Source organism: Polypterus senegalus, chromosome 14 (assembly GCF_016835505.1).
Source record: "Polypterus senegalus isolate Bchr_013 chromosome 14, ASM1683550v1, whole genome shotgun sequence".
In the NCBI taxonomy this organism is placed as follows: domain Eukaryota; kingdom Metazoa; phylum Chordata; class Cladistia; order Polypteriformes; family Polypteridae; genus Polypterus; species Polypterus senegalus.
Window position 1 is genome coordinate 71920334 of NC_053167.1, and position 26303 is coordinate 71946636.

A 26303-nucleotide genomic window follows, 5' to 3' on the forward strand; every position below is an offset into this window, starting at 1 on the left:
ACTACTACTCTTTCTTTAGACAATGAAAATGTTGTATCAAGTTACACTTCAAAATCAATTTTGGCATTTTCCATCTTGCATTCATAATTCAAGTTCCTTTTGGCTGCGTGTAGCACTTTGTACATCTTTTTAGTAAATTACTTACCAAGCATTCACCTAATCTTAAGTCTAAGACTCTATAAACAAACACAGATCGTCAGGCCCAGATGTAATCAGTATAGTTCTAACTGGTTTCTAGGATCAAGTGTCAACAAGTAGCTCAATGTTTCTTAACATTCAGGACCCCTGGTGGCTGCAGGTTTTTATTCCTACCAGTTTCTCACTCACAATCATTGTTATTTTTAATTGATCTCACTGTCTAATTAGCTGACCCATTATTTTGTTATATTTTGTTGGACCTATACCAATAGACTGTCTACAGCTGGCTCAATGCCCCATGACTCCGCCCCCCCCCACCACCCCCAAGTTTCCCATTAGACAAACTCTCACTTTCAGCTCCTTAAGACTGAAATCTCCTAACTCTGGTTATCTTATCCTTCAAGCTCTGTAAACATGACACAAAGTAAAGAAGCATTTAGGTTATATTCCCAACTGACCCTTACAAAGCCCAATTTTCAATAATCAAGCTATGCATATTGGTGTGCACCCCATCTACTTTCTTTTACGTATGAAAAACCTGGGCAATGGCTTTGATGATTTGGGTTCCAGGAATTAAGGTCCAGGGTTCTCCATCACATCCTCCTCTTGTTTTTTTTTTTTTTTTCATCTTCAACAGATATCAGTTCTTAATACTTGTGGTGTGTTCTTTTCATCCTTCCTTTTCGTCTTTTATTTTTTCTTGTCACAAAAAAAAAGTAGCTGTGGTGTTTTCTGCATTGCACAAAGCACCCTACAAGCTCAGCTCCATATGTGTATTTAGTCTGGCAGCATAATGTCCCGTCTTCATTACCTTATCTTACAATGCCACCTTTAAGAATATCATTGTGTTTTCCAGAAACCCCAATCATCAGCATACTCAAATTTTGTCCACTGTTTTATTGTACTTCTCTTATAAATACTTTGCAGTGGGTTTATCCTCTGACCACCTCTGACACTTTGGCTCCCTGATGTTTCCAGAACCACCGCAGGTTATGGGATTATCCCTATTTTTTTTTCCTCCCTGTCCAGATTGTTATTTTCCCCCCAATTTCGTTCTCCTAGACCTTTCCCCCCTCTACCCTAATCCAAACCAGGAGAGACTTTTTACTGGGTTCCATCACCACAACACCAGGAAATAGCTTTTAGATGTCATTCACTTGGGTGACTGGATGCCCAGCAGTTGGTGATGTCAGGAGCTCATTCTCCCTATTGCCTTCCTTGATTTGTCACATAGATCCATTTTAGTCATTTCTTCTGTTTTGTTTATTAGTGTTCCTCACCAGTTATTATCAGGTGTGTGCTTTTTTAATTTTATTTTTTAATTGCTTATAACCTGTTTTTTATGTATTTCATTCATCTTGTTAATGTGTCACAGACCACACTTATGTATACACTCACACTTACTCATACTAGGCCAATTTAGACTTATCAATTAACCTAACAGTATATATTTTGTATTTTGGAGGAAAAACTCAAGCACTTATGAAGGAAACATGTAAACACTATAGTGTAATGTCTGGGCCAGAACCCATTACCAGAACTCTAGATCTGTTAGACTGCAATTCTAATCACTGAATCACTAATATGAAACCATCAGTATAAAAACTATTACCCTATTGCGGTCCCTATATCTTCTAAACAGGATACGTAATTACATGTAGAAGTGTCCCAGTCAGCCATTCCTCTTACCTAATAAAACAAATTATCAACAATACTTACAGGAGCATGAGGTTGGAGTTGAGGTTGGGTTTTGATAGTTAAGGTACTGTTTTGGTTGATTTTAGATGCGTTACTGTGATTTTTATGTGTTTTTATCACTAACATACATCTCATCTAAAATGTACCCAGGGCAAAATCCAATCTATGAGAAATGCCACCAAATGCTTGAATAGCTAGGTCATATATTTTGGTAATATCCTACACTTTAACTGTTTGGGCAAAAATACTGTAAGTGGAGATCATGCTTAATGCTCTAACAGCAATTTTAGGCTAGCACCAAATGGAATAACAGTGTGCTATGAAAAATCAGTTGAAATATCGAATACTCTATTATTGTACAAAGATGTACATTGCAACAAGTGGAAGAATCCCAATCCACACTCAATAACTGAGTGGATAAGTAATGTTTTGCATTATCTCAAAATGTAAAAAAAAAATTCTCTAAAAAAGGATCTGTTCTGAAATTTTAATAACTTGGCAAGAACACATTAATATAATTCTAAATTAGATATATCAAGCATGTGCTCAGTTTTATTGTGTAAAAAGGAATATTTTAGATAGGAATTTCTAGCCATATGTTGAGTGAGATTCATAGATTGTTTTTCAGTGCAGACTATTGTAATCACTATGTCATTTTCATTTGTTTGATTGTGTTCTGTTATAATGTCATTTCCAAACTCCAAATACAACTATTAAAAAATAATAAAAACTATTTTATATAAAGAGTGCAATTTATTTTAACAGTGTAAATTGCTTCACTGCCAGTATAGCCTATATAAAGTATTATTTTCCATTAAAACAAATTGAACATTTTTTTATTTAAGCAAACACTTCACTGCAAACTGTAACAAATAAATAACAAATAACGTAAATAAAAGTCTACAAGTTGTAGCTGTTTATAAACATGAACCATAACATAATTGCTATCAGACATTTTAAGGAACATGGATGTGGATGATAAGGTGGATGACAAAAAAGTAGAGGGAATAACTGTAGTAAATCATTGAGGCGAGTTGTAAATTGCATGTCTTTGACAACTTAACTATGACTACAGCAATGAACTTAAGGGAGCAATTCACCCTAGATACAACAGTATTGTTTGAAATGCTTTTAATTTTTAAACACACCAATAAGTTGCCTATTCTGCTTTTAAGTTATTCCATAAATACTAGAGCAAAAAATTGGAAGCACGGGATAATCTGGACTCAAAATTGGGATGTGGGTCCTTCTTACGGCAAACTTTTTCTGAAAGAAAAAGAACAGTGGAGACATCTGCTGAGAGTGAAGTGCAGTGCATTGATTAATCAGACACATGTCAATTGTGAATACATAATGCAGGCGCAACAAACATAGTTAGCCACCTGGACAGAGTGATCATTATGATTATAGTATGTCATGCATACTGCATTTAAACTAATCCATCATAGAACTTTTAACATCCATGGGATTTGATGCCATATATCCTGAACTGTCAGTTTGTTTGCTATGATTCATAAATTTAATATGTCATCAGTTATCAAACCTGATGCTCCCAGGGATGACACTCTCCTGCTCTGAATTAAATCAAGCCGTGAATGAATGTACTGATTAATGATTATGTATTTATTGCTAAGGCTGGATGTTTATAGTAACAAAATAAGATCAATTAACCACTTCATTTGCTTGTTTTAGGAAGAGATGTTAACTGTCCAAAGCAACTGCCTCATATTATTTCAGGAGAATTACCAAGCTAGCTTACAGCCTGAAATATGTATCGTGTCTGGGTTTCTTGTAGTGAGTTGTTACTGGTAGAACAACTAACCATCAAATTTCTGAAGCTACTTTCTACATTACAAGGTTGCATGAAGCTAGACACCATCATTGGCTGCACTGGGCATACAATGTTATTACAGTCTTGGATGGTTACCATGCAGATTAGCACACTCCCAACAGGCCAATTTAGAGAAACAAATGGACTGAACATGCACAGGTTTATGACAAAAAAAAACCAGAATGACACAAATTGTGCAAATTCCACAGCAGCCATACCACTTACGCTTCAGAACAGGTCATCCACCTGAAGCTAAGCATGCTCAGGCATGGCCAGTACTTGGATGGAAGGCCATCTAGGAAAAGCATGGGTTGCTGCTGGAAGAGATGTTGGTGAGACCAGCAGGGGGCGCTTACCCTCATGTCTGTGTATGGATCGCAATGCCCCAGTGCAGTGACTGAGATACTGCTATAAATATAGAGCCGTCCTTCAGATGATACGTAAAACTGGGGTCCTGGCTCTCTGTGGTCACTAAAGATCCTTGAGGTTCCTTCATAAAGAGGAGGGTTTATCCCTGGCTCAATTGCCCAACACAGCCCACCCCCTAATTCTGGCCTCATAATCATCCCATTGGGAGCTATGAGGCAGCAGCAATACTAACATGAATGAATTTGAAAAGAAATGAGCACAGTGGCGCAGTGGTAGTGCTGCTGCCTTGCAGTAAGGAGACCTAGGTTCGCTTCCTTGGTCCTCCCTGCGTGGAGTTTGCATGTTCTCCCCGTGTATGCGTGGGTTTCCTCCCATAGTCCAAAGACATGCAGTTTAGTTGCAATGGCGATCCTAAATTGTGCTTGGTGTGTGTGTCCTGTGGTAGGCTGGCGCCCTGCCCGGGATTTGTTCCTGCCTTGCGCCCTGTGTTGGCTGGGATTGGCTCCAGCAGACAGCCGTGACCCTGTGTTAGGATATAGCAGGTTGGAAAATGACGGACTGACTGACTGAGCTAAGGTCACATTTTGAACATGAAAGCAAAGAAAATGTGCCAGAAACATATAGGAAAACATGCAGAGGTTACATTTCACCAATTTTCTTGTTTTGCTTATCCTGGACAAGGTCACGCACAATTATGTATTCATGCAAACATACAGTTAAATATATCTTAACATATCACTGCCTCCTTGTCTTCTATGAGGCCTCGTTGTAATACACTGACTTCTTTAACTGCTCTATAAAAAGCATGTAGTTAAGAAACAAACAGAAAACCTTGTCTGTATCTTATGATTGCAGGAATGTTAAAGATATGAGATTACTTATTAAACAATATCAAAGCCTAACAGTGAATGCCAAAACTATAATTTCAAAAATATCTCAAGTACTACAGCCTGTCTGTGGACTATGATTAATGTTTTATAGCTAGTGAGTTTGTTGAAAGGGTGGATCTCATACTAAAGCACAGCTAACAGTTATATAAATGATGTTAGTGACAATCAGGATGTGCTTTGACTTACTAGGAATGAAGGGAGACTGAAGCATTATATAAAACAATCATTTTCTTAAACATCTTTACTTTTCCATTGCATTTTAAAACACTAAGCAATCACATATTGCACAATGAATAAAAAAATAAACTGAGGTTCTTTCATATTCATTCACAAGGCTTGGGCATGTGTATGAAGAAGATGTCTGTTAACTAAACTTCACACAGAGTAAAGAAAATTTAGTATTTGTTTAATAATAACACAGTACTACAGGATCATGGACGGAAATAACTGCACTCAGTTGTTAATTGGTCCCCAAGGGCTAAATATAAAATGTACTTTGTACTTGTTAGATGAATGACTGATCATTAGAAGACAAAGTAATAGAGAGGTTTAGACTATAAACTGGCAATACAATACAAATAATGTAAATGAAAAGGAAAAAAAAACACACAAAATTGTCCAGGTAAAACACAGATACACAGGTTACTACTTAGACGCCAATGTATTACTAAAATTGGATTTTTGCTGCAAATGGTTTATAAGCTTTACTCTACCACAATTCTGTCTGACAACTCTATACATGTCTTTCCTAAAGTTTTACAGTCCGAATTTTGATCTTATGTTTATGATTATATTTCAAGAGGTATGTATACATTCTCATTACTTTTAAGAATATAGCCATTGCTGTTCCACAAATTCAACTGTGAAGCTAACAAGTTGTAAAAGAATTCTATATAGTTTTATAACAGCATGTTTTTACAAAAAACACAGACATATTTTCAAGGCTAAAAACATAGTGCCTTACAAAAATATTCAGACCTTTGGCTGATTCTCTAATTTACTAAATAACCAGTTCTATAGGCAAAACATGTAATATTTTTATTTCAAAGCAATTCATCTGAAAATTATATGATACCTTTTTACATTAGAAAAAATGTCTTAAGAAGGAAAAAATAAAATATCCTACTTGCACACATATTCAGTGCCCAAAATGTAATATTTTACAGAACCAACTTTTGCTAGAATACAAAAATCTTGTATAAAAAATTTGTATTGCCCAGAATCTGTTCTTCCTCCCATTTTAACCACCATACTTCATCGTAGGGACAGTGTTTTTGATGTCTGATATTTGTGCCACATATACATCTCTTTAAACTTTGGTTTAAAAGCTCAGTCTTGGTCTCATCTGACCACAAAATGTTTTCCCACATCATAAGTGGGTCACTCTCACGCTTTCCGGGAAACTCCAGATGTACTTTCACATGGTTCTTTTTGTTGACTAATAGCTACTTTAGTGGCACCCTCTCCATATAGGCCAGTGTTGTGCAGGTGCATTGATATAGATGCACCTCCTGAACTTTGTAGGTCCTTCAAAGTGATTGTTGGGCTCTCTGAGGCTTCCCTCATAAGCCTCCTCTTTCTCTGAACAAAGGATTTTGTGAGCATCAAGGTGATTTGATTTAGCTTCCACTTTCTGAAAAGCAACACTGTGACACCCATACACATGGATAATATATTGTACCTTCTTCCCAATTTATGCATTTGTATTATTTAATTTCTAATGTCTTTAGAATGACTGTTAGTCTTCATTTTCACACTTGTCCTTCAGATTCAAAACTACAACACCAACCTTCTATGGATTTAGTATGGAGAAAATGTGGTAGTGATTATAAAGCAATTTTATCAAACTTCGGCAACTTTTGTATCTATAGATCACAAGGTTAGTGAAGAGGCAATCACAAGAACAAACACTGTAAACATAAAAATTACTGTATGTGTATATATTTATAATTAAATACTATCAAGCTGTAATTTTTTTTCTGTGTTAAGAATTTTTAAATATAAAGCAATGTCTCAAAAATAATTAAGAAAATAATTTGCAGTGTTTGAAATACAATACAAAAATCACTGAGAACAAAACTTTAGTGCAGGATTTGTTATTTAGTATAATTAAGAAAATTGATCAAGAATCTAAATAATTTTGCAAGGTGCTGTAACTTAAAAACTACAGCAGTTCAGCAAATGTGTGTTGGAAGTAAATGCAGTAAAAATTACAACAAAGACCAGTTTAAGAAAGTGCTTTTATAAAATTCAAGTATTACCTGTATGTAACGCAGCTAGGTGCTGCAGCATGCAACGTGGTCCTACAAGTTTGCAGGTGATCTGAAAGATTTCTTTATTAACTGCTTTCTATTCTAATTACATGCTCACTAATAATCCAATGCAGAAAAGAGATAATATAACACAAAATATGAACTATTTTGTGAAAGAGGCAAGCAGTTATAAACAAACACATAAATACTATATGCTAGAGAAAATGTTTATTTGCTAGACTGATACCTACAACTTCAAAAAAAAAAAGTGGAGAATTACTGTATGAAAATTTCGGGAAGCTGATTACTCCTGATGCCTTTGCACAAGCTGAAGTATTTCATTTGATTACAATAATATTAATTTACAGACTATTTTTGACTCCTTTCTTTGTATAAACATTACAGGTTCAAATTGAAACCATTTATGTCTAGAGATTTTATCTTAACAGTAAATATAGTCCTCTGGTGTATATGACCATAAGGCATTGGCTATTGGAAATTATTGTGCCTTAATTAAGTGATTTGTCCATTATCTGAGCAAAATAGATGGTTCAGTTTCTACTTTCTTTTTACCACCACAAGATAATGGTGAAGTACTGGCAAAATAAAGGGAAATACGACATTGTCCTAAAGTTTATTTTGGAAGAATATCATTTATAAAAATGTAACAGCCTTCCTTGTGGAACTGACCACAATTCAGTGCCATCAGCCAGTTCAGATAAATAAAATGAAAGTAGACATATTTCTCAAGCATGCCTTGAAAGCTTTCCATTAGCATGTATCTTGGGTATAAAACAAAAACAGCAAGTGTCCAAGAGAAAGCTGACTAGTTTAATAAATTGCAGCTTTAGGCTATCTGCACGGTTAAATATAAATGTATCTTCATCATTTGGCATTATGCATGAATTATAAGTTGATTCAAATTTAAACTACAAATTTCCAGTAAATTAATAACCAGTAAACATTTTATGAAGTGTTATGATTTTACTTTAAACTACATTCAGTAAAAATACATATAATCATAGTGATAACATTCCTGCCTTTCTTTCTAAATGTGACATAAACAAAAGACAGATCAGAACTATTTTTAAAATGAAACATTCATGAATTTACATAATATCATTTGATTTTTTCTGAAACTTTTTCAAGTTTTTCTGATACAAACAGTAGGAAAATATCCAAATTTACAAAAGTGATCGAAATAGCAGTCTTTTTACACACATACCATTGAAATCTTTGCTAATTAAATTATTTTTACTAAAAAAAAAAAAAAAAAAGGTGAGGTCATGGGTTACTACGATGATAATAACCACCAAGTTATATCATTTACATTTTTGTTTTCGGTTTAGCAAACCAGTCTCCATTTTCATGTCTGTCATTTGGGTAAATACTTAAAATAATTTTAAATTGTCTTAATAACTGTTAAATGTTGAACCTTAATGTATATTCCAATTTACAAAACATATCATAAAACCTACTGACAGGGCTGTGAAAAAGAAGTCAACATTGTTCAGTTTCTCAAGTTTGACTGGTGCTATGAAATTTTCTAAAAAATTCATAAGATCTATTTCACAAATTATTAACCAAACCATGTGGGCATACAGTAAAATGACAAAAGATTTGTTCTCAGAGTTGATAAAAAATTTATACTAAGGCATTCTTGTAAAGTTACTTTCTGTGTTCTGATTTAATGAATCATTTGAGCAGTATTTGGTTGAGAGACATAGATGTAAGGCTCGCTGAAGCCTGCTCTAATGCCTGCTGGAGCAGCCTTCCTAGGGACAGCAGGCCCAGAACAATGTGTCAGACTACAGTAATGTAATGGTAGAGTAAACTAGACATATCAAGGAGGCTTACAGGAGGCTAAACTGGACCACAGCACATTCTGATCCCGGGAATGCCTAGTAAGTACCTCTCTGCCCTAGAGGCTACACTTGGCAGACCTGCAGGATAAGTGATGGGCTGATAAACAGCTAACAAAGTAAGATTTCTTCAAATCCTTTAATTCAAGCTTGAAAAATGTGCAAAAATTGCCCAGTGACCTTAAAAAACAACTGAACATCATTTCTACTGCAATGTTTAAAAACAATGTTGATACATTTTTAGTTTCTACCTATTGTTTACCAATTAAAATGATGTAAAATCTAGTGATGGAACACTTTGCACTTTTGTACTAGAAAAAAATATATCCTAATATCCTGAAAAAAAATAAGAAAATGCATATATAACAGACACATTCAGTTACAATATATTTTTAAATTATAAGTATTGGCAAAATTGTGCTGTCTCACAATGTGTTCTCAATAGGGTACACAAAGACTGTAAAATATTATTTCTGCTGGTTCTTGTACTTTTAATAATATCATCTCAGTATTGGCCAATTCCTTCTAAACTATCTGTGTTTTGATAGGCGGAACAGCATTCTAATGTAGAAAAATGTACAATACAATTAATTTAGTTTTATTTACTACTGTAAAAACATCATTTAGCTCTAGTAGATGCAGCTGGCTTTAATAGTTTACTAATGTAAACTTGCTTTTTATTGTACCCAGGGCAATTTATCCACATATTTTCAAGAAGTCCACCTGTCTCATGGTCTTGATACTTGATTCCAATTAGTGGAGATTTCAACTATTTCGGTAATAAGTGTATAAGTCCACATTTTTTACATAATTATTTTTTTTATCTCAGTCTTTACATACTTAGTTAACAGGTCTTGGACACTTTTCTCTCCATTTCATGTGCATTTAGCTTACTTTTTCTCTCCCCCTTTGCTACCCCCTTTCTAGCAACTCTAATTATTTTTTTTCTGTTTATTCCATGTAGTGGTTTATACTTTAATTGATCTTTCTACTCCTTGAAGTTAGTCTCCATACCTTGAATTTGTAGTCTGTAAACAATTCTTGTTTTCAAATTCTCTATCATGTGTGCCATTATTATTTCTGAGTATATCAAGGATACAAACAGTGAGGAGAAGCACCCATATCTAATGCAACATTCAAGTACTTGAGAGATATTTTTGAATATTTCCCTTTTGTGATATCGGAACCTCATTTTTATGCCGTCATTAACAAAATGTACCCATAGAATTTATATTACTTCATGAAAAACACAGAAGACTAAAAATGTGATTTTTTAACAAAAATGCATAATTTCCTATAAAACTACCAATAAGCTAACAGGCATATTTTATGTTTAAAATTATGCTAGATGTCACAGAAAAAATATTAGCATTTGGACACTCAGTTATGAAAATAATAAAGGCAAGTAAAACTGCATTTTTAGTGTTAGCCTTTAGATTGGTAGACTTCACTGTTATTAGTCTTTTTCATCTACTCAAAATTCACCTCACACAATTTCGGTATGTTCATGCTATACCACATTTTTAATTTATTTTATTTTATTAATTTATTTAATAATTTATTTTGAAACATTCATTATCTTTGTTCCCTTCTGTCTTTTTCTATATTTCCTGTAATTCCAGATTTTGGTGTTGGATGCCTCTGTTTGTCCACTGTCATAGAGACTATATAGCTTTAATACAGATCTTGTTCAAGTTGTTAGTGTTAGCTCTCTTATATGTAATTTCGAAGTATTTTGGTCATGTGAAATTACCAAATGTATTTTCCCCACTAATGTCTTCACAGTTGTGTGGAGTTTTTGTTCAGGGTATCTAACAAAGGCATCTACTTGTGCAGCCCTGTAGCTAATACAACTGTTGATCCAGGAGGAGAGCAATGGAGTAGAAAAAATATTTAACAAAACAGAAGGCTTTCCTATTTCATTAATGATGATATGAGTTAACTAATCAAAAACATGAAAAAGCTGAATTTTTTATCTCAAAACAACAAATTTATTTTTGAAATTCTTTGTGACTATAGCCAATATTTCACAGTACTGTACTAATAGTTATATTTGGTAATTTATAGTTAAATTTGTTAAAAAATCCATATGTATACTTACACAGACAGGAGGATAACAGCAATTAAAGTCCATTCTAAATTCTTATGTGTAATATTTGAGTTTGTAAACCTGAAATGAGAAAAGTCCACATATATGGTCAAACGGGGTTTCATGTAATAAAATCAAAATCATTAATATGTGAAACTTGGCATGAATAGACAAACTGATAAAAGACTTTCATGACTAAAGAAATAAAATAAAATAATAAAAAAAACATTCTATAGCAATTGTGGCCCAGTTCATTCCTGGGGTACTACTGTGGCTGCAGGACTTTGTTTCAAGCAGTTTTACAGATCTGGGTCAGGCTTGTGTCTAAAGGATCCAATTGTTTAATTCGCTAGCCATTTTCCCTTCTGTTATTTTGCATTAAGAGAGGTGTGCTATTATGATATTTCCATTCAGAAGTTTGTTTTTGCCATAACTTTAAGCACCTTTATCAATTTCTTTTTAATTCACCTTTTTCTATGGATTTTGCTCCCTTAATTGTATCCAAATAGTATAGGACACAAATGCAAATTATACAGAATGCTAAAGCAAAGTAGTACCTACTTGAGTGTTATATTAATTTTTAGTAATTAAAAGCATATGTCAATGGATCCCAAATTCAGTCCAGCATAACATTTTAACTTCAGGTGTTCATACCAAACAACTTCCACTTTTAACTGGAATGCCTTTATTAAAGTGATCTGCTATTTTCCAGTTTCTGCACTCCTTGTGTCATTCCAGAAACTGCTACATTTTGTGAGATTGAATAAGACGTTTTGTGTTATACTAGAGTGAATTATTTTTCCATTCAATGCTTTTTAAAATTTTGATTTTTTAATCTTTTGGTTATGTAAGCATTTTCTCAATAATTAATGGGCAAGTGAATGATGCTGAAGTAGCTGCTCCTCTTTAGGATTCTGTGTCATTTGCACTGCTCATCACTAATTGTCAGAATTTCAATACAATTAAGGAAGCTAATTTCACTTAAAAAGTTGAATCAGAAAGAATGTGGTAAAAAAAAAGTTAAGAATGTAAAGCAATGACAAAAAAAATCTGCATTTCTTCTGGCACATTTTTCAGAATGCAAAATGTGAGAAGAGGAAAGACTAGCTAAATGTATAATTAAATTAATTAGAAGAAAACTGGCCCTTTGATTTTTTATGCTGGCTGGAATGTAAACCTGTAGCCACACTAGTACCCCAGGACTGAACTTGAAAACCCCTGATCTATATATAGCATTCTGAACATTCCGTAAAGCTTAACATTGAATGAATTTGTCTTTAATAATAAATAAACAACATAACATTACATTCTCAGATCCACGTAAATCAATTCAGATTTGGGTGTGGGCTGGAGTTATCCTTGCACTGTGCGCAAGGCAGGAAGCAGACCTGGATAACATGCTGGTCTATATAGCGGGGACCACTCATAATATCCACCCAAACTCATACATGGCCAATTTAGAGGGCCAGTTAACTAACCCACACATCTCTGGAGATTGGAGGGGAAAACCGTATTGCCTAGATGAAAACCCATACAGACAGGGGGCACACAGGCAAACGCCACATGGATGACCACCAGACACAGGATTTAAACATGGGATATATCATAAATACATTTTTTTCTATTCAATGGCTCCAAATGAAACATTACTTATTTGATTTTAATTTTACTGTGAGCAGCCAAGGTATTATACTGCAAATGCCAAAGCTACCAGTTCAGTTGTTACTACTAATTTAGTATTAAATTTAGAGCAAAACCACCTAAACTGAGACAGCTACTTGTAAAAAAATATATAACCAGCTGTACTATTGTGATTTGTATTTTACTTTAAATAGTATTTTCTGAACAATTCTAAATATGTATTTTCCCTTTTTGTTACAGTATGTTAATGAGAGTAAAACAGAAGATAGCATTTGAAATAATGGAAAAAACAGCATTTCCCTTAAGATGTACATCGATCATCCACAACATTAAAACCACCTGCCAAATATTGGACGCTGTGAGCATACCACTGTAAAAGTGACATTGTGATGCAAATAACTTATTTTTCATTTAATATTTTTTACTGTTGTTCAGTGTTGGCAAGTCCATCCCCAATTAAAGCTTGTTGTAACCAAAACATTCTTATTCTCATTCTCCACGAAAACATAAGATTAAAAACTTTTCTTGGCCATAACTATAAACAACATGGAGTAAATAACTCACACAAATTGAGTGTTTTTCAAAATATATTAAGTTATTTCTTTATGTTCACTTCGGCTTCATTTACATTATGGATTTCTGTTATTGCATTTCAAACTTTCCTCTTAAAATTGCTGGGTCAGGATCTTATTCACTTTTTGGCTGTTTTTACAATAAGAATGTTACAACTGAAATATTTAGCTCTGTTGAACTGTTCGCAATGCTACATTTTTTTAACATTGTAATTATTGTAAAAAGAAAGTGTTGCAAAATTCTATATTCATTTTATAGATATAAGTGAACTTCTAAGGCTAGGGAGCAATATAATTTCACATCTTGTGTACTAGGACCAGTCCCCCTTTATAGGTCATAGTCAAGAGATGAGCTGTACAATTCTGGACTGCCTAAGACATCAATCAGTAAGTTTACATGTACAGACATAATCAGGTTAAGGTGAATAACCTGGTTATGGCAAAAACTTAGTTCCTTAATAATCCATGTTTACATACCCAAGTAATCTTCTGGAGTTTTCCTTTGGAAAAACACTTCAACATCTTTAAACTGCGCAAAAAAAAGACTTAAATGTCATCATCAGCCACCGAGATTTTGAAAAATAAGCATGGTTTTTGTGATAACTTTCTTGAGTTTTATCAGTATGTTTAGTCAAACTGACACTTTTAAGTTTTTTCTATTACTGTACTGCACTGTTTGCTGTGTGATTGAGCACGTCAAAAGACCAGGCATGTATACTTTTTGCCATTAACCAAGTGCTATTAGAATAATAATAATGTTTGTTAGGTTATTCGTTACCTTGAAAAATAATTGGGTTACTTAATGCATGTCACTTTTTAAGATGTTACCCTACTATTCTTGGGTTGTATTGCTGAGTTTAGTAATATACGCTCAGCTCCACAACATATATTTAGTGATTTCTGAAATATTTTGACATATTATTTCAGCCTGGAGAAAGAATAATGTCATTGCTCAAGCATTTGCCACTGGAAGTGCATTTTGTGGACACTTCTACCTGTGGCTATTGAAAGTGCAGGCTGACAGAGTGCAACGGAAATGTGCAGACTACAAAATCCTTAATGGTAACCTGGTTAAAGGTTTACAAGGCCACATAATCGAATTATTCACAGAGAAATCTACCTCTGATAATCAAGTTTCTCAGATTCCAATAACTAGATTTCTGTAATCAGAATAATGGTTTGCATGGCATTTTGAAAGTTAGGTTTCTGTGAATAATCCGGTTATTCAAGCACATGTAAATGTGCTAAATGACTGACAAAAATGTTAACACTGTAGAGCAAATCATTAACAGTGAATTGAATGTTGCTATTTGAGACTACAAACATCATATGGAGATAACTGAATCCATTCTTCATGAAAAAATAAACATGAGAAAGGTCTATACACACTTGATGCCAAGAGTGTTGATTCCTGAAATGAAGTAACACCACATTCAGTGTTCCAAAGAGAATTTTAAGCTAATGAATTCAGAACAGGAGAACTGTAAATAAAAATAATAACTATAATAATAAGATGATGTTTCAAAGCTAGGGATAAAAGTTGAATGCATCACCATGACTCAGTTATCTAAATAACACTCAAAACAATGGATTCATTTTGATTCTCCAAGATTATGGACAAAACTGTCCACAGTACTGAGGATGTAGTCCTTATTCACTGCATGTCTGAAAGGGCTCACATAACATCTCAATACTACCCTTAATTGCTCTGGTATTTGTAGTAATCGATCAGAAAAAAACGCGGTGTGGAAAACTGTCATCCTTCCCCATTCTCCTTTATAAGAGTGCTCCTACTCATAAAACACAAATAATAGTCTGCTCTGTAAGATACCACATCCACTATTCTTCAGAACATGATAACCAACTTTTTGCCACTCACAAGGAAGGGTTAAACCATGGAATGCACTATGCCAATGAAAAATGCATTCATTCAGCTGCAGAAATGTAGAAACGAGATAAAACATTTTATTTGAGTGGAAGAGAAAAGCATTGTGAATATTGCAAAAAGTGAATAAGTACATTGTTCATAGTGATTATGCTGGAAAATTAAATCTATTTGGTTTAAATTGGTGTTTCTCTTAATAAGTCAGGCTCAAATTTTTATTTTAATTATCCATCATACATACAAATCCTAGAGTTAATTTATATTTATATCATTAAGAAAATGTTCTATCGTTTATATTTTTCTTCAGAAGATTAAATGGTCAGCCATATTACAATTACAATTACTTATTTCTCCTTGTTCAGCACATTTTGAAAATGGAAAAATATTAATTTCTGTATTGATGTTCCAAACTTATCTTGTGCGTATACAATGAATTACAATCTTATTTGCCTTTTCAACATGTTTGTATTATGAAATAAATTATTTATATAGTAGTTGTTTGATTTCCCATGTGGTCAAGAGAATGACTTTTGTTTTGAAACCTTTTTATTTTGGTTATCTCAGAAATGCTACAAATAACAATATTTAATATTTCAATTAAAATTTGAAAGCATCAGTCTAAAGATACACATCATTAACTGTTAGTCTAAACATTAACATTAATCAGTTCAATTACAGCAAAAACATGTAGCTATTGGAAAGAGGCAAATACATTTGCAATAACTAGTAGAGACTAGATAGTCTTTAATGCAAGAAATCTTTAATGCAAGAAATCTGACCAGACAATTTCCAAAAGAAAATATTTTCACATTGTTATTTCCAATTCAAATTCAATGACTACTTAAACAACAGTGGCTTACTTTTCAGAGCTCTGCATGTGAGAAGAGCAATAGACTATGATCACATAAGCCAACCTATGAAAGGGTTAACAACAAAATAATGTATTTAAGTTTTATGTCTCTTAAAAATCAGAAGTAAAACTCATGTTTAGAGTGCAAATGAGTGTACATAGGAAGCTATACTGTTGTATTTACTTAGAATAAAGGCTTAAATGGGAAGTTAGACTGGACTGTCTACACTGAATGAGTCAAAGAAACTTGTGGTAAGAGGTTAAGAGATAACCGAACCTTGTAATCACCTTTTTTTTTGGCAATAAACTTCCACTAAATCCAAAAAATCCAAAACTCCACTGTAAAAGCACCTTGTTAGCTACTTTAACAAAGTAAAAACATCTTTAAATGGAATAAAAACAACTCTGTCAAACCTACACTGACCACTAAGTGGATGAGCACATCAGTAAAGAGCAGGAAAACTACTGATTAAATTCTAATTATTATTTTTTATGTGGATGTATTATTTATTTCAGTAAACTCAAAACTGAAAAACTTTCTAATGTTTATATAATCATACATCTTAAAGTATACTAACTTAAAAATATATTCAATCTACCTCTTCTTTTTAATAGCATTGTCAGTAATAAATAGCAGTTTGCAGTGCTTGACAAATTGATACTGACAGGTAGCTCACATTTAACATTCTAGCTAATCTGCCATGAGGAGTTACAATGGAAAAGACAGCTCAAATTCACAAGGGGTAATCTGGCAAAATACCAGTAAAAGCAGCTTTATTTCTGTGCTCAACAAGAAGCCTTTATTGATTAGACCACGGTGAAGTGTCACTCTCTTAAAACCACTAGAGTAGTGGAGTGGTGTCCGGGTTATCTGTGTCAATTAACTGAACTTCTGTGTAAGTATTGATTGGCAACAACTCAACACTAGTAATTGCTATCAAAATGCCATTTACAGAGCAGATATCTACAGGACTAGGAAAATTTCTCATTTATATCAAAGTGGATCTAAAGATGCATTTTCCCTACAGAATTTTGTGGTGTGGTAAACAGTTTTGCTTCTGAAAGCAGTACCCTTTAGATATAGCACCCAGAATCGTTGTTGTTAGCTGTTAAACAGTAAAAGTTTTTTTTTGTGTAGCTTCCATTTTTAAAAGAAGATATTCTGCAGGTGTGACTCAATGCCTTTGTTGACAACCAAGGAAAAATCCAAACGACATTATAGAAGGTCTCACGTTAACACTCCGAACAAGAAAGAGTTATAAGAGCGAGTGGTTCCCCTTGTGGTAGTTGTAACAATTCACAATCTTTCCTGCTATTCACCAATTAGTAGTGCAGTTCAATACAAACGTCTGGACATCCCTGGTCAAATTACATGTTTTGTAGTACAAAATAGTAAATAAGCAAACTAACCTGACAGCAAACAAATTAAAACAATGCCATTTACATAACAATATTTAAGTATAGTTATGACTTCTTTAAAGAACCAACCAAAAAACAAAAATTGGCATAATACAGAACAAAATACAGAAAATTTATTAAACACAATTATGAGTGAGAAAGATGTACATAATGATACATTTGTGATATTCTAATTGCTCACTACAAGAAAAGAAAGATTTTAAATGATTAAAAGAATTATTAAATATCCAAATGGTCGATTTTTATGAGAAATCATATTTATTAACCAGCACAAATAGATTATCTCATTGCTTTCTATAGTGTTTAGCAAACCTGTGAATCATTAATGGTTTATATCTGAGTATTTAAAAACAGACCACTAATATAAGATAAGCATACTAAATATAATAATACATTATATATTAAATTATGAACTTGTCTGGAAAAAAAAATGTGACGTAATTAACAATAAGATTTTTAAGAGTAATAATGTTCTGGTAATTCATTCCATTTTAATGACATGTATCTTTCAGATCCTTACAAGTTTTACACTTTCAAAATACAACAGAACAAATAACACTGTAACAGATAAAAAACAATATTTAGAAAGATATGCTGTGTTCCAGCAATCCTTTTATAAAAGATCGACATCAGTGACTGCTGCAAATGCACGTGGATATGACATACTATTGCATTTAAACAGAGTAGATGAGAATTCGATTACATTAGAGGAAAGCAAAAAAAAAAAAAAATCTTTAAAACTATAAACAGAGAAATAAGCTTGAATTTCTAAATTTCAAAGGGAAACAAACTGGCACAGAATGTTAAACACGTTTGTTACTTTTAAAAACAACCGTAAATGTAGCATAACTCTTTTTGAAGATTTATCTAAAACTATACATTGACATAAGCAGGCTGTAAAATGGAGACAAAACACTGGAATAACTACAACATACCATACATTAACAAAGGTAAAAAATAATATATCTTAGCTTGAATATTTATTGGAACCCTTCTTTTTCTTTCAGCTATAAAGATGATTAACTGTACTGTACAGTATTGTTTAAATATTCTGATTTTGCTGACAGCATTTTAAAATGAACCTTTTCTTCTTTCAGAATAGAACACTGTAAGTTCTCCAAAATCAAAACAATGACAGCTTTCACACGAGACATTGTTGTAAACAAAGTAAACAAGTTCCACCAATTGGTCTAATATACAGCCTAACTAAAATTAGGCTGACAGAATAACAGAGCATGAAATAAACATGAAACAATCCTTGAAATGTAATCTTTCAAGCATTAATTCTGAGAGAGTGGGGTCTAGCAAATACTTTTTTTTAGAACGGACATAGATATTCAGTTAATATTACAGTGAACACTCCAGTTGCGTTTCTTGAATTAATGTATCTGCTTCATGCAAATTCCGGGCACACTTCTGTGCCATGGATGCCCATGATCACAAGTTTGACTAAGACAACAGTAGCCACCCACAGATTAATGCTGGTTACTGCACTTTGCTTGCCTCAGAAATCCTGGGACTCATCTCCCCATTGGTTTAAACTGAAGCTACTAGTGGAAGGTCTCCAAGTTATTAATTTCAATACTTACTTTATACTAAAAATGAAAAAAGTAGTAACATAATACATATATTTAGTGATGAAATGATTATTATTACTTAGAATGTTATTTATTTATTGTCACATTACACAATATCTTTTTATTTACATATATAATTTATTTAAAATAGTCTGAAATATTCCTCCATAGATTGCATGTTGTGCTTAGAAATGAAAGTAATGTTTTCATCAACAAGACTGATTTGACCTAATTGATTTATAATTAAAAAGGCTCATTGAAATGCCAATGCTCTCTTTTTAAGTCTTTTGCACTGTTTAGTTTTTAGCTATTATAAAGTTTGTCACGTTTTTGGATTTCTTGCTCTTTCTATTTGATTCTGATTATGCTCAGTCATTCTTTACAATGTTCTGCTTAAGTCTTATTGATTAGTAAAAAAAGCTAACAGATCAACACTTTCTTTTATTTCATGCAATCTCAATGTGTTAACACCTATTGTTTTGTCCTGACCACATATTCTCATTCTCTACTAATCTGTCCTGCAATTTAAAGCTCATCTTCAAACAGTGCTGCCCATTTTTGCGGCATTGATACACAGCTTCAATTTTCAGGATTCAAGGATAAGTACCACAAGATGAGGTAAAGTGTCCTGACATTTAATATCTTTCCAATATAAAGGATGAGCAGGGCAGGAGGCACAATACACAATCAACAGGACAATATTGTGCAGATGCATGAACAAAGCAGAAAAAGTTAAAGATGAAGACCGTTTACTCTATAACCTAACTACAAAATATGAAGTATAAGAGTTCTGAATTTTCCAAAACAGTGGTGGGTTCATTAGTATACAGTGGTGTGAAAAACTATTTGCCCCCTTCCTGATTTCTTATGCTTTTGCATGTTTGTCACACAAAATGTTTCTGATCATCAAACACATTTAACCATTAGTCAAATATAACACAAGTAAACACAAAATGCAGTTTTTAAATGATGGTTTTTATTATTTAGGGAGAAAAAATCCAAACCTACATGGCCCTGTGTGAAAAAGTAATTGCCCCCTGAACCTAATAACTGGTTGGGCCACCCTTAGCAGCAATAACTGCAATCAAGCGTTTGTGATAACTTGCAATGAGTCTTTTACAACGCTCTGGAGGAATTTTGGCCCACTCATCTTTGCAGAATTGTTGTAATTCAGCTTTATTTGAGGGTTTTCTAGCATGAACCGCCTTTTTAAGGTCATGCCATAGCATCTCAATTGGATTCAGGTCAGGACTTTGACTAGGCCACTCCAAAGTCTTCATTTTGTTTTTCTTCAGCCATTCAGAGGTGGATTTGCTGGTGTATTTTGGGTCATTGTCCTGTTGCAGCACCCAAGATCGCTTCAGCTTGAGTTTACGAACAGACGGCCGGACATTCTCCTTCAGGATTTTTTGGTAGACAGTAGAATTCATGCTTCCATCTATCACAGCAAGCCTTCCAGGTCCTGACGCAGCAAAACAACCCCAGACCATCACACTACCACCACCATATTTTACTGTTGGTATGATGTTCTTTTTCTGAAATGCTGTGTTCCATCTACGCCAGATGTAACGGGACATTTGCCTTCCCAAAAGTTCAACTTTTGTCTCATCAGTCCACAAGGTATTTTCCCAAAAGTCTTGGCAATCATTGAGATGTTTCTTAGCAAAATTGAGACGAGCCCTAATGTTCTTTTTGCTTAACAGTGGTTTGCGTCTTGGAAATCTGCCATGCAGGCCGTTTTTGCCCAGTCTCTTTCTTATGGTGGAGTCGTGAACACTGACCTTAATTGAGGCAAGTGAGGCCTGCAGTTCTTTAGACGTTGTCCTGGGGTCTTTTGTGACCTCTCGGATGAGTCGTCTCTGCGCTCTTGGGGTAATTTTGGTCGGCCGGCCACTCCTGGGAAGGTTCACCACTGTTCCATGTTTTTGCCATTTGTGGATAATGGGGCTCTCACTGTGGTTCGCTGGAGTCCCAAAGCTTTAGAAATGGCTTTATAACCTTTACCAGACTGATAGATCTCAATTACTTCTGTTCTCATTTGTTCCTGAATTTCTTTGGATCTTGGCATGATGTCTAGCTTTTGAGGTGCTTTTGGTCTACTTCTTTGTGTCAGGCAGCTCCTATTTAAGTGATTTCTTGATTGAAACAGGTGTGGCAGTAATCAGGCCTGGGGGTGGCTACGGAATTGAACTCAGGTGTGATACACCACAGTTAGGTTATTTTTTTAACTAGGGGGCAATTACTTTTTCACACAGGGCCATGTAGGTTTGGATTTTTTCTCCCTAAATAATAAAAACCATCATTTAAAACTGCATTTTGTGTTTACTTGTGTTATATTTGACTAATGGTTAAATGTGCTTGATGATCAGAAACATTTTGTGTGACAAACATGCAAAAGAATAAGAAATCAGGAAGGGGGCAAATAGTTTTTCACACCACTGTATATCCACAGGAGTAAGAGCTGGAAAAGTTAATACAGGAAAATAAAACCGTTTCTATTATTACAAAATAGTCACATGCTCTAGCTTACAATAAACTGTAGTACTAGCTTAAATATAATACATCAACTGCTTGGTCAGTTTGGTGGTTTAAATTTACTCACTGACAAAAGGAAACAATATACATTTTGCTTCTAAATAAAATATGTACATAGTAATTTAACATTTTATTTATAATTTAGATTTATTTATATTGAATTATAATTTTCTTCTAAAAATATCCCAAGTACAACATGCAGTAACAAACAAAAAACATTCAATAGGAAAGAACATCTTTCAAAATATATCCTTTTCTTTGGTCTCAAACAACCTTTGATTCATGAGTAACACATGCATTTTTCCACTTGGCGTCAACTTGTGTACCAAAAGCTAAACCACTGCATCTTGATTTTCAATCACTGACTACATTTACAAGAAAAAAAAAATAAAAATACATCCAGAATAAAATGATTTAACTGAAATTTCAGTTAATGCCACACACTATGCAACTCTGTCTGTTCTCCAAGGAACAGCTCAAACATCTCAGTTTTTCTAAACAACTACAAACAGGCATTTGGGGATTTCTGAGAGTGGCAACTGTGCAATGCAGTGTCCCTGGGGTCTTCTCCACTGAAATGACTGAATATCTGAAAATTGGAAGGGGTTGAAACTAAGTGTTTCTTTTAGAAACCAATGGAGGAGAAATAAACTGAAACTACTTACTGTGCCCTGAGCCTTCGTGTTCATTTGCTATCTTTATCTCTCTCTGAACACATTAACTTATGAAATCATCTCACTGTCACCTCAAGCATCAAAGTGCACAAAACAGAGAGATCAGTGAAGTCAGTATTAAAATGCTGTTATAAAATCATATAGCTTTGCTTTTTGTTTTGGAGTTGACAAAAATTGAAATGGTCAGATAATTAGTGGTTTATACCATATCTTTAATAACACTGTTTTATATGTATTAGTATTAAATATATCAAGCAAACAAAATGACTTGAGTTGTATACAATTTTTTTAAATTAGGTTTTTGTTTTGATTGATAAATCCATTCCATTAACAACACTAATGTATTTCTTTGTAAAGTGTCACATTCATGACAACAGAATAAATAAAAATACACGCAAACTTAAGCTTACTTTGTTTTCTTAGCATATATTATTATAAACACCACAAATTTACAGTAAATGGGGGGGCTTTTAACAACTTTCCCATACAGTAACGAGAAAGAATGTACCATACATATGTCCATTCGCAAACCCATTTAATTCAATTCAATGTTGTAAAGGCCAGTGCCTATCCCAACAGCATTTGGTACAAAGGAGTGAAGAACAACCCTAGACAGAATACTTGAACACTGCAGAGCACACACACACCCACACCAGGACCAAGATACAGTTGCCAAATAACCTAATCTGCACATCTTTAAACATGTAGGAGAAAAAAGAAAAAGAGAACATGCAAACTTGACCTACATAGTTATTGTTCTCACTTTTGCCTTCTGGTAAACAGTACAAGACCACTTCTATCCACACTGATCAACAGAAAATGACTCTTTATTGTCAAAGTGAAAAGAAATCTCTTAAAAAATGCACTGTGTGTTTTAACACTTTTCTGTTGTGGCCATGATTAAGTTTTTCCACAATTTGTGCTATAGTAACTCCATGGGCTCTTCGGTGGCTGATTGGTGTATATATCACTTCAGATCTACTGGTTTGAAAACATCATTTCTTATATTGATTCAGATATATACATTTGATTAGCTACATACAATACAGTGGAGATTATTTTGACTTTTTGTTTTCTGTCCAAGCCCAAAATAGCATGTCAGGTTATATCGAACATCAAGAGTTTCCCCATAAACAGGCTCTTAATCAGTGGCATTACACTGAACTGCTGAAGTGTCTGTGGGAAAGCATTGGGTGGAAAAAAGAGACCCGTGCAGTGCATACACTTGTTGTTGCTTCGCATCCCCAAACTAGCCAGATCTCGCTGCGTGTGACTTCTTTTTGTTCCCAAGATTAAAAATGAGATTGAAGGGAAGACAATTTGATAATAAGATAAAAATTCAGGAAAAATTGCAGGAGGCACTAGACATGGTTAGAAAAGATTAGCACAGGAAATGTTTCTAGGAATGGAAGAAGCACTGAGACAAGTGTATTGCATCTCAAAGGGAGTATTTTGGCGGCGGCTAAAATGGAATTACTGTAAGTTTTTTTTTTTAACAAATTTTTGGGTCCTCCCTCATACGTATTCTATAGATGACTTATAGTATATGGGAGGATGTGCATAGGTTATATTCAAATACTACTACCACCTGGAACCAATCTCCTGCATATCCAAGGGATACCACAATATATCATAGTTGGGATACATTGGTTTGGATACAGTATATACATTGGCTTCAGTATATCCATTCAGGTATTTACACTGGTTTGTGTTACATACATTTAGATATATAGGTCGGTACAGACATATACATCAGTATGAATAGAAAGGTTTGGATTTACAGGCAGGCACAGCACGGCCGCCTAAGTTTATCATCTTAGCTTTGTTTATTATCAACATTGTTGACCTCATTGTATATTTTAACCCAAGAAGGATATACAGTGGCCTCCACAATGTTTTCGACAAAGACCCATTTTCCATGATACAAATCAATAACTTAAGAGTGATTGCATACATTTCAGTTGTATCATATGAAATGACAACACTTTTAAAAATGTCTACATGGTCCTCCCATTTCAGGGCACCATAATGTTAGGACAACGCAATGGTATGTATATTAAAGCAGTCATATTTAGTACTTTGTTGCATAGCTCTTGCATACAGTGACTGCTTGAAGTCTACGATTCATAGACATCACCAGGTGCTAAGTACCTTCTATGCTGATGCTTTACCAAGAGCCTAAATCAGCTATCTTTAGCTCCTGCTTGTTTAGGGGTTTTGTCTTCCTCAGTCTTCCCTTCAGCACATAGAAGGTATGCTGAATTGGATTCAAATTGAGTGACTGGCGTGGCTATTCTAGAATTCTTCATTGTTTAGCTTTGTAAAACTCCTGTGTTGCCTTAGCTGTATGTTTCAGATCATTATCTTGTTGTAGGATGAAGCACCTCAGAACTCATTGTGCGACTGCCATCAACAGTTACATCATGAATGAAGCGTGGCAGACTTGTGGCAGCCATACATGCCCAAGCCATAACACCCCATGTTTAACTGATGGGGTGGCATGCTTTGGATCTTGAGCAGTTCCTTTTCATCTCCACACTTTGCTCTTGCCATCACTCTGATACAGTTTTATGTTTGTCTCATCTGTCCAAAAGACATTTTTCTATGGGTTCTTTTAAGTCCTTTTTCACAAACCATAACCTGGCCATCCTGTTCTTGTGGCTAACTAGTGGTTTGCATCTTGCAGTGTGGTCTCTGTATTTCTGTTCATGAATTCTTCTGCAGATAGTAGTCTCTGACACATAAATACACTGTGCCTCTTACTGACTGTTTCTGATCTGTCAGACAGGCCTTTGGGGTTTTTTCTTTACCATATTGAGGATTCTTTTGACTTCAGGAGTGGACGCCTTCTTTGACCAAACAGCCCCTTTACGATAACTAAGCTCACCAGTGCATTCTTTCTTCTTAATGACATTCCAAACAGGTAATCCTAAGGTTTTACCAATGTCTCATATGGTTTAAGTCTTGTTTTTCAGCCTCATAATGACTTCTTTGACTTTCACTGACACATCTCTTGTCCTCAGATTTAACAATGGCAACTGTAGAATCCAAAGTTTAGAAGCAAACCTAGGTATCTGATGCCTGCAACTATAAAGCAATGATGCACACCTGAGTAACAACAAACACCTGTGGCACCAATTGTCCCAAACATTATGGTGCCCTGAAATGGTGGGACTATTTATAAAAAGTGTGATTTCTACATGGTGTGTCTGAAATGTATATAAATACCCTTAAATTAAAGTCTGCAATGTGCACTTTAGTAACTGCTGAATTGTTTGATTTGTAATATTAATCCTTTAGAAGAGGGGTAAATCAATGGAAAATGTTTGTTTGTCCCAAACATTAAGGGGGGGAACTGTAACTGCCGGGTGAAATGATTTTGCAAGCTATCTTGGTTTGGGGTTCTGGTTCCCAAAGCACTTTTCTTTTCTCCATCCATCCATCTTCTTCTGCTTATCCGAGATCGGGTCGCGGGGGCAGCAGCTTGCGTTGAGATGCCCAGGCTTCCCTCTCCCCGACAACTTCTTCTAGCTCTTCTGGGGGAATCCCGAGGCATTCCCAGGCCAGCCGGGAGACATAGTCCCCCCAGCATGTCCTGGGTCTTCCCCGGGGTATCCTCCCGGTTAGACGCGCCCGGAACACCTCACCAGGAAGGTGTCCAGGAGGCATCCTGATCAGATGCCCGAGGCACCTCATCTGACTCCTCTCGATGCGGAGGAGCAGCGGCTCTACTCTGAGCCCCTCCCGGCTTCTCACCCTATCTTTAAGGGAAAACCCAGACACCATGCGGAGGAAACTCATTTCAGCCGCTTGTATTCACGATTTCGTTCTTTCGGTCACTACCCATAGCTCATGACCTTATGTGAGGGTAGGAATGTAGATCGACTGCTAAATTGAGAACTTTGCCTTACGGCTCAGCTCCTTTTTCACCACGATAGACCGATTCAGAGCCCGCATCACTGTGGACGCCGCACCGATCCGCCTGTCAATCTCAGGCTCCATTCTTCCCTCACTTGTGAAC

General features: G+C 34.7%; 1 protein-coding gene across 1 annotated transcript in view; it reads right to left on the reverse strand.

Annotated features, from left to right (window-relative positions):
• rpap2 (RNA polymerase II associated protein 2) overlaps positions 1-26303 on the reverse strand; it is a 125038-nt gene that overhangs the window by 13787 nt on the left and 84948 nt on the right. The window contains exon 11 of the mRNA XM_039734428.1: positions 11142-11210. Coding sequence (XP_039590362.1) covers positions 11142-11210 — 69 coding nt within the window. The remainder of the gene's footprint in view (positions 1-11141; positions 11211-26303) is intronic.